The sequence below is a fragment of the Anabrus simplex genome, chromosome 1, assembly GCF_040414725.1.
Source record: "Anabrus simplex isolate iqAnaSimp1 chromosome 1, ASM4041472v1, whole genome shotgun sequence".
Taxonomy (NCBI): Eukaryota; Metazoa; Arthropoda; class Insecta; order Orthoptera; family Tettigoniidae; genus Anabrus; species Anabrus simplex.
In genome coordinates, this window is record NC_090265.1 from 887,352,675 (window position 1) to 887,363,459 (window position 10,785).

The 10,785-nt window shown below is 42.4% G+C and overlaps 1 protein-coding gene across 1 annotated transcript in view; it reads right to left on the minus strand.

Moving 5' to 3' along the window:
• The window catches only part of LOC136857428 (trypsin-1-like), a 43,329-nt gene extending 39,225 nt beyond the window's left edge, over positions 1-4,104 (minus strand). Inside the window, exons 1-2 of the mRNA XM_067136085.2 lie at positions 4,008-4,104; positions 2,908-2,953 (exon numbers count right to left, since the gene is read on the minus strand). Of these exons, the coding sequence (XP_066992186.2) occupies positions 2,908-2,953; positions 4,008-4,104 (143 nt within the window). The remainder of the gene's footprint in view (positions 1-2,907; positions 2,954-4,007) is intronic.
• Positions 4,105-10,785: the final 6,681 nt, after the last annotated feature.

Here is a 10,785-nt window from a genome sequence, read left to right on the forward strand (position 1 = left end):
CAATATTATACATATATTACAATTAAATAGAAGTACGGCGAAATTGTACAGTTAACAATCATTTAGTGTTTGACTACACACTAAGAAACTTACAGCCACTATTGAAACTGCCAGACTGACGAATGGGTGCGGCAAGCGGGTGGATTATATCTCAGCGCCCATATCCTTGATAAAAAGTATACCCCTGCTATGCTTGCTCGGAGCACATACAAAATGTCCCCGACATGCTGTAGCGCTATACAAATCGGTTGGCCGTGACGAACGACATTTTTTGCGTATTTCCACTAATAATTTTGTTAATAATTAAAGAAAACTGGAGTAAATTAAAGAAAGACAGCGAGGCTATCAAAGTGTTCAAAGAAGAAACTATTAACAAAATTAATACTGAAGTACTGCCTGGAAGCAGTGGTTAAGAAAAATGGGAAGAAATCAAGAAACAAATAATTGATGCATCAGGAGATTGTTTTGGAAAAGAAGAGAGGAAAATCTATAAGCCATGGGTTACACCGCACATTTTGGAACTAATGAATGCGCGCCAGATGGCCAAAAGGAAAGGAAATCATGAAGAATACAAGAAAATAAGAAATAAAATCCATCGAGAAACTAAAAAAGCAAAAGAAGAATGGATAGACACAATGTAAACAGATAGATGAAAATATAACCTAAGTCCTGAGGTAATACCGAAAAAGCTTTTTCAGAAGTTTTGAGGCAATTCCAAAGAAAGATAAAGCCCTCGAATACAATAAAAGCAAGCAACGAATATGTGATAATAGGGCAGGGTAAGATAGCTATAACATGGAAAGAATATGTAGAAGGCCTGTATGAAGGACAAATAGATGATGATATAATAGAAAATGAAAGTGAGATAGAACAAGATGATCTAGGACCATGTATACTTAGAGAGGAATTTGATAACGCTTTGAATGAGCTAAAACAAAGGAAAGCTCCTGGTGTAGACTCAATTCCAGGTGAAATACGAGGGCAGATCAGAAAATAAGTTGCACTTCCCAGTTATGGCCATTTATTACACCACCTATACAACAGCAACAAGACTGTAACGACATTCACTGTAACGTCACTTTTCCACGTACCTAGTTTCCAAGACACTCCAAATATTTCTGCGAAAGCACAACCAATTTGTCGATGCCGGATGCATAGAAATTTCCTCCAGCGTTCTGCAGCCACTCAGAGACAGCGGCCTTCACATCCTCATCGGTCTGGAAACGTCGACCACCGAGCTCCGTTTTGAGCTTACCGAACAGTGAAAGTCACATGGCGCTAGGTCGGGACTGTAGGGTGGATGTTGCCAGACCTCCCACTTGAAACGCTGCAGCAGTTCTCTCGTTTGGCGGGCCTTGTGAGGTGTTGCGTTATCGTGCAACAAAATCACACCTGCGCTCAATTTCCCCTGGCGCTTCTTTCTAATCGCTTTACGCATCCGGTGAAACGTTTGACAATACGATGCCGCGTTGATCGTCGTTCCTTTCGGCATGAATTCCACGTGCAGCAAACCCTCCATGTCAAAGAACACTGTTGCCATAACCTTACCGGCTGAAGGTTGAACCTTGGCCTTCTTTCGTTGTGGTGATGAGGGGTGCACCCATTCCACTGATGTTCGCTTCGTTTCGGGGGTGAAGTGGTGGGCCCACGTTTCGTCGCCTGTGACGATTCGCCGCAGAAACCCGTTGCCGTCTGCGGCATAGCATTGCAAAAATGCCAGGGAGGATTGTGCTCATCGGTGAGAAGACGTGGGACCCATCTTTGACAGAGCTTACGATATCCAATGTCCTGCTGAACAATGGCGAACACACTGCCGTACGACATGTTCAACTGCGTCGCGATCTCTCAGTTTAATGCGCCGGTTCTGTCTAATGATCGCATTCACACTGTTGACCTTTTCACGGGTTCTGAACGTTGCGGGCCTGCCTTCGCGATGGTTGTCCGTGATATCCGTGCGTCCGGCTTCGAATTGCTGCCGTCGGGTTTCGTTTGGTAATAATTATTTTACGGCAGAATGACTATTAGGCTACTATTAAGTTAATGTGTCTTAATCGATCAACCTATCACATTTCATGCAGTCGGACTGGTCAAACCCAACAGTTCCTTGTAAGTCATGTTGTATGGGCAAACACCGAACCCTTTGATTAGCATAGCCAAGAAAGATCGCGTCCTTCGGAACAAAGCGTTATACAAGAGTGCATTGACGGTTGCTGATTCTTGGACAAATAGGTAGTAACTTCCTTTAACTTATCCCATTTACTGTATTTCTGGGGTGGCTGGAGCCATCCGTCTCATTCTAATTTTAATAATAATATTACTGGTCTTACCGTCTCACTAATTACTTTTACGGTTGTCGGAAAAGCTGTGGTGCCGGTATCTTGTCCCGCAGGAGTAAATCTACCGACACAAGGCTGACGTATTTGAACACCTTCAAATACCTAACTATTTAGGTTTTGTCCTGGGGTTTAAGGTCGCATGCCCTGCCTGACGTCACCATGTCAATTTTTAGATAGCAATCTCAACCAGGGATCTACCGGAATTCGATCCTCCACCTTGTGGGTTGAAAGCCAGCAGCTAAGCGACGGAGCTGATCACGCAGGCCCTACCCCTGTTGCACAAACACTGATTACGGTTTATATGTACAGTACTTTAGACTACAGCGAAACAAATTGTAAATTACAAGAGTTTATTTGTTACGTTTATTTCACCCACGAAAGATGACGGATGAATAAACCAACTATTTTGAAAAATATGTAAATTGACCAGTAAAAAATAAGAATATTTCGTCTGTATTTTTCAAGTTTAAAAATATTATTGATTGTAGTAATTATATATACTAACCTCCTATTATGCGTAACTGATGCCATAATATATACAAGTAGATACTACTTTGAAAGAATCACTCACCTCTCCACTTGTTTCTCTTGTGGCATGAAGGTTGTGTTCGTCGCGCCTGAAACAAAAACCAACACGAGTTCTTAGAAGGGGTTTGCTAGCTGGATTGATCGGGAATATAACGACCATCGATCGCTATAGTAAATGATTTGCCCTGAGGTTAATGTTGAAAATGATTTGTAGAATCTCAGTCGTTTGAATGGAGTTAATATCGAATTAATAGCCACCACTGCGGGCTATCTTATGACAGCTTCATAAGGATTGATGCGTAGTTTTCTCATAGCAAGAGGTATGGCTGAAACAGAATCCGATGTCTTCCTAATCGAATATATATATATATTGCTATTTGCTTTACATCGCACCGACACAGGTATGTCCTATGGCGACGATGGGATAGGCCTAGGAATGGGAAGGAAGCGCCCGTGGCCTTAATTAAGGTACAGCCCCAGCATTTGCCTGGTGTGAAAATGGGAAACCACGGAAAACCATCTTCAGGGCTGCCGACAGTGGGGTTCGAACCCACAATCTTCCGATTACTGGATACTGGCCGCACTTAAGCGACTGCAGCTATCGAACTCGGTAATCGAATAATTAGTGTCGTTTCTGGCTTGGTTGCAGATTTGCGCAACCACCACTTTTTATATTCTAAAATAATTATTAATATAAGAGATGTCAAGTTATTACTCTGAGCAGTGATTCGTTCGTTTAAAGTTCTCTGCATCAACATCCATACATCTTGGTGTCTGTTCAGTCCATAGGGATGTGAGTAGTGCGTATTTACTCTGTAACCAAACGACAGATTGCGTTTTCCACTCATTTCTTACGCGCCTTCTTCCCGCTAACTTCTCAGGAGGCCCCTATTCTACTAGGACACTGGTGAACTTTTGCGTTGCCGACACCTTCGGTACCACCAGCATCCTAGTATAATAGAGGCCTCACTGTTGGTGCCGTAAAGCTTTGTCCGAAGAAACTGGTTCGCAGTTGACTTGCAATCAGGCACAGAGCTGCAGAACCACCAGACATGGATCCCCCCTCTCTGCAACTGGACGTCTCCGACCTTCGATGCAACACTTCTTCATTTTCTTATCGGCTGGGTGGCTATTCATCTCTACTGTCATCTCCCCGCCGACCTAACAAAGCATATAGGCCGACTCCGCGCTGGAAGTCAGCCTCCCCATTATGACGACCACCACCCACCACCACTACCATCACCACAACCACGACCTCCGCTTTTACCTTCCCATTCTTATCACAACTGTTACGTACTCCCACTCTTCACCGATTTTTACTTCGACACTTCTTCAGCCACCATACCCTGATCCACCCAGTTTTCTTTACATCCCTCCCCGCTATTTTAACCACTCGCCAACCGCCGCCGAAGAAAGGTCTACGATGCCACCAGCAACTCAGCCACCGCCTCAAGCAGATGCCGCACAACAATCACCATCGCCACAGTTACAATCAGCCCGTATCATCATGTATAGTTGTGTCATCCGCGGCGTGGATCCCCTCATTTCTGAAAGAGACGTCATCCACGAGCTCAACCACAAAGGTATCCCTCTCCGGCGAGCCTTACGCATCTGGAATACCTCGGGACCAACATACTTAGTCCGTCTTCACCTGCAAACCGAAGAGGAAGTCCAACGCCTCATCACCAACGCCGCACACCTCTATGGTCGACAACTCACCGTGGAACCTTCCCGCTCCCATCCCAGACCTTCCCACATCGACCACGTCATCGATCCCGAAGAACCCCCCAAATCGACCACCACCACAAGTCAGTCCACCCCTTCCTCCACCATCCTCCTTCATCCCATCACCTGTAACAGCTGACCTAATCCGTCTGCTCACCACCTTCCTATGTAACATCTCAGCTACGCTTCACCTCCTCATCTCACACATCGGATCTCCAGTTTCAACCTTCACTACTCCCTAGCCCACATCTCCTCAGCCAAGAGGCCCTCATCACTTCTCCACCTAATATCAATTCGCATTACCCACCTTCTTCATTTCTCACAACTCCCAGTTCTCTTCACTTCTCCCGGCCCGAGAGATCGTGTTACTATCTAGGGGGCCCGCCCCGCCGGAAGGGCGGGAAATGAAAACTTTAAAACAACAACATAACAACCACCAGAATGAAAGATATAATATACAGAGGTTAGCGATCCCATCTTTCACATTGTGTGTTGTTATCGAGCCAAAGATCGATACCTATTCAGATACTGGTGATCCGGCAAACCTGTTTAGATCTGTGAACGACAGAACCAACGAACTAGGACAGAACATTAGGAGAGCCATGGCCGACTTGATGCGTCGTTCTGGCTAGCGATTTCATTGTAAAGAAACATTTCTTTCCTTATTTTCAGAATTTAAAATGTACACTTTTACATTTAAAATAAACTGCAACAGTCTATAAATTATACCACGAACCGCCATCAGATCTCAAAATACTGAATAACGAGAGTGTTATACTGTTTTATTGCTTCGTGTGAAATCTGCAGCAAAAGAGAAAAGTAGGTAAAATTTTCATGTCACCGCAAGTTCCTTTGACTTTATACTGGTAACTGAACACGATTTCTATGGCTGCGATTTAAAATATTAGGCCCTAATTCTATCTGTAGTCGCCAGGTAGAAACTGATCCTCGAATAATCCTGCGGTATGGCTAAAATCCTTGAAAATTTCTCTCTTGTTCTGCGCATAGTCCGACTTCGTAAGGTAAGTGCCGCCATTATTATTATTATTATTATTATTATTATTATTATTATTATTGGGTAAATCATGTTTTATGTTTCGTTATGCCCCTCTTCGCTTGCATATTTTACATTGTAATTCGTAGTTACTTAAAGAACACTTGGCCTTAGGGATTTTTCAGTCACTTAATTTCAGTAGGTGAATGTAGTTATAAATTAAATAGTTCTATAAAAAGATAATCAAGGAGTTATCAACGGAAAATGGAGAGGAAGTTATAAATAATAAACAGTTCTAACAAATGACAGTCGGGAAATCTTTCATTTTACAGGAAAAATCCGGGACAAACGAGAGTTCCTGACATTGAATTACTTTATAAAAACTGGAACTTCTGACAATCTTGAATCAAAACGTCACTCTGACGATAACACTTCACACCAATACTTTTAATAAAGCATTTTTTAACATGCAGCCGCAATAAGTAAGAGAAGTTTGTCAATAGAATTCTGTGCTTTTGAATTCATCTCCATCCATTGCCGTTCGCTGTTGTTATTTTAAGAGAATGGATTCGTGGTGGGACCAGGGGCGTATTCTCCTGGAATACAAGGCATTCATTGCATGCGTTATGATAACACAAAGAACTGTCTGATGTACGATTTTAGGTTGTTTCAAGTCGAATATTAACGATTTAATCTCTCAGAAGTTCAAAAGGTCCGCGCAACTGTACTGGTTCCGTTGCTTGACTACGTGTGGTGCTGGTGTAGTCTCGCTGTCTACACCACTCTAGGAAGAAAGAGACAGCGAATGGACGAGTTCAGGAAGAAAGGCATTCAATCTTAAAATTGCATTCGGTGGCAGACGTAGTTCTGAAACCCTCCGAACGATGTCGCTGCAATTGAAACTTGGTCAGAATTTGTCACCCTATATCCGTGCTACCCTCTGCCATCTGTTAGCAACTTGGAGAAAGTCGGCATCTTTACAGCGAACGGGACCCACAGATTACCCCCCAGCGAGAACCCAACGTGACGAAACTGACCAATGCCACTGGGGTGACTTACCTCCAGTGCTTGAGTTGTGGCTAACTAGTGAGTTAATTCATTGTATTTTCGGTGTTTTATTATATCTTGCGCAGATGTGGTATTAACGATGGATGAGTCTAAAACGGATATAATTGTAAATCAGTTTGAAAAGCCATTTACTGGCCGTTCGTTTGATGAAAAGATTCAAATAGTTAAAGCCGGGAGACCTCAACCTTCCCTTGTAAACTTCTTCCTCTTCTTCTTCTTAATCTGCTTACCCTCCAGGGTTGGCTTTTCCCTCGGACTCAGTGAGGGATCCCTCCTCTACCTCCTCAAGGGCAGTGTACTGGAGCTTCAGATTCTGGGTCGGGGGATACAACTGGGGAGGATGACCAGTACCTCGCCTCACCTGCTATGCTGAACAGGGGCCTTGCGGGGGATGGGAAGATTGGAAGGGATAGACAAGGAAGAGGGAAGGAAGCGGCCGTGGCCTGAAGTTAGGTACCATCCCGGCATTTGCCTGAAGGAGAAGTGGGAAACCACGGAAAACCACTTCGAGGATGGCTGAGGTGGGAATCGAACCCACCTCTACTCAGTTGACCTCCCGAGGTTGAGTGGTCTCCGTTCCAGCCCTCGTACCACTTTTCAAATTTCGTGGCAGAGCCGGGAATCGAACCCGGGCGGGTAGCAGCTAATTACACTAACCACTACACCACAGAGGCGGACCCTCGTAAATTTAAAAACAGAAAACAAGAATTGTGTACGCACGTTCAATCCAGAAATTTACAGTAAAACTGTTTGGCTCGAGTTCACCTACATGTGATTAGGGTGAGTAGAATTGAAATTTACTTAATACGTTGTGTTAACTGCATGGTTACTAGTTGCATGTCTCAGTGGAGATTCCAGGATACGCCACTGGGTGGGACACCCTTGCCTTGTTGCTTTCTAGATGAGCGAGAGGACCTATAATTTCACGTGGAATCCAAAAAACTAGACCTGACTCTCTGGTTCAAACATGTGAAATATACTGACTGGGATTCCAATTAGGACTGCATTGGTGAAAAGCTAGCGACAAAGTCTCAGCCATCACGTCTGATTCATTTAGATACAATATCAAAAGTACAAACAAAACCTCATGGAGCTACAGCCCTAATGGGCCTTGGCATACCAAGCGATCGCTGTTCATCCCGAAGGCCTCCAGATTAAGAGGTGGCGCGTGGTCAGTGCAACGAATCTTCTTGGCTGTTGTTCTTGGCTTTATAAACCGGGGCCAGTATCTCTCCGTGAGATAGTTCTCACGTAGGCTGAGTGCACCTCGCAAACCAGCCCTCAGATGCAGGTAAAATCCCTGACTTGGTCGGGAATTTAACGCGTGGCCTCCGGGTAAGAGGCAGGCTCGCGGCTCCGGCTCTGTGTTTGAGATCTGCAGAACTATTTATTAAAATACATAAGTTAAACGAGCGCACGCTTGTTCGAGACAGAAGAGAAAGATCTGGTGCCTTTAATTCAATGCAGCTTTTCACTGGAAAAACACATATTAAACGGTGTTTCATACAAATTTACGACTAATTATTAAAAGTCCTGAATACTTTTCAAATTTTGTTGCTTTGATATTCTAAATCGGTGAAATTAAATTAGAGTTCCTTGCTGGGGACTTAATTTTTATTGTCTCCTCTTTGAGATCTCCATCATTAAAAGTAAATTAATCGAACAGTGCGGATCATGGCCGCAAGTTTTGACGTAGAATAGGTTCCGCGTGAAAAGTAAACGCAGTGTACGAGGGCGCTTAACCCTCAGTTGGTATCATATATTTTTGAAATACTGGTATCACGGTGTTTGTCAGACCCCTGATAATTGCTATTAAATTAAATATTTTTTCTGTTTCAATAAACCCAGTACCTCCAAAAATAAATTCTCAATCACGTCACCAACTGAACTTGAAATGAAAAAATTACAAACCCAGAAGTAAATACAAAAATACTACAATCGCTCCAAAAAAAGTGATCTATTTATTTTTTCTTCAAATAAACTGAAAAGAAACGTTTTATGATCATTTCTCTATTAGGTCTATGGGAAATGTAATTTTATGCATTTGCATGTATTTGTATTTGTTTGCGTCGGTTTCTTCTGGACCCTTGTGGTCATCCGGAATGTCGGACAGACGTTCTTTATACAGAGTGTAAGAACCATAGAGTTCGGCGCAAGAAACAAAATTACTGAAAAACTCAAAAGCGTAATTTTCATTTCTACGTCCAAAAAACATATTGATTACAGTGTACAATTTTCGCTACCACGTTTTTCACGTAAATACTGTAACTGTAAGTCCAGTAGGACCCTGGAAGAAGAAGGGATGGCCGTGGGAAAGTTTGGCAGCCGCCTCACAGATGGGAAGAGATCGCTTCTGATACACCAGGTAAAATGTGGAATGTGCGACCTTCATGAATATATTGAAGACACGCTGTTTGGCACAATTTCGTCCAAAAGGAAATCTGGACTTTGACGAGTGTGTGGTGGAATACTTCGGAAGGCACGGTTGCAAACGGTTTATTCGTGGTAAGCCAATTAGGTTTTACTATGAAGTTTGAAATCTCAACAAACCTGTTGATTTTCTTGTACATTTTGATGTTTATCAAGGCAAAAACCCCAGTGGTAAACTGGAGTATGAGGAAACCTTTGGACAACGAGTTGCAACAATGGTAAATGGTATTGGATGAACTTATATAATTATGATCTGGAAAAGTTACCTTTTATATTTTCTTTGCCAGTTTGCTTACTGGAATGCCACATCTTAAGACATCTGATGAGTAGATAATATGGTGCTACTGGAAAAATCCATGAGAGTATGATTTCCAAGAACTGCCCACTCACTCCAAAGCTAATTAAAAGAAAGAAACGTGCAGCTTACGAATTATCCACTTTCTGACGATGGGTTGACAAGTCATCTGTAACGATTACGTCGACATATCATGAAGATTAACCACATTCTAACGTGTTCCGATACTTGGTAACAGAATTAAAAAAAATAGAAAATCCGTGTCAGTCGTCTCTTTGTATTTGGAGAATACAACTATCCACTGGAGGAACAGACAGAATGGACTAGAATGGGGCGTACTATCGCAATAGAATTTGTGGAAAAAATGGTGATGGTCCCTGTTTACGTGGATTGTTGATGTAACTGTGAGCAACTGGTGGATCCTGAGTATCCTGGAGTTAATATTTCACAATTGGAGTTCAGTCATCATACTGTGCAGATGTATTTTGTGAGGTAGAGAAACTTGCCAAAGGGACGTATACGCCAGCCTAAAATTATCAGGAATCAGTGCAGTGTACATGACGATATCCAACTGGACGGAATAGATGATTTAGTAGCATCCTGTAATAGCATCCAGTAATTTCCTGCACCAGCATTCTGGCGCAAAGTGTGTGAAGTGTAATGTTGGACTGTGCACGTCAAAAGGTTTAAGTATTTAGAAGTCTGCACCACAACAAACAGAAAATGAAAGATGTTGAAAGGTAACAACATTAGCTATTAACAATCTAATAATCTAGTTGTTTTCTTATTTGGGGTTACGATTTTCTGTCTCAAGAGTAACACTACCATGCTTTTAGGGAGATCAGTAAATAACTATATTAAGGACTTCTCGTAATTTTTAGAGAGGATTAGGACGAAAATCACGAAAGTTATGTAGGGTGACCAACCGTCCCGCATTATATTTTGTAAATGTCCCGCGTGGGCAGACATCAACGACACTAAAAATATAGACTGCAAATGTGATGGCCATCTTTGAGTCTACTTGAACCACTGGCTGCCATGATAGTTGAAAGCAAAACATATGATTATTTCCTCTGAATCTACCATACAAAGGATCTGGAAGTGGTGTGTGATGGAGTCCGGTCTTTGAGAAGGCGTGCAGGGTTAAACTAAATAAATAAATAAATAAATAAATAAATAAATAAATAAATAAATAAATAAATAAATAAATAAATAAATAAATAAATAAATAAATAAATGTAGGCTATGAATTCAGTAGAATGAAGTCAGGCGAGGGTTGACCAAGAGAGGTCTGATAGAAACATTAAAGCGGTGAAGCTGGTAGAATACCGTATTTGGAAGGAATGCTACACTCAGCCAGGGGTCTGGTGGTCTCAAATGTGCCGGGCTGAGTGGCTCAGACGGTTAAG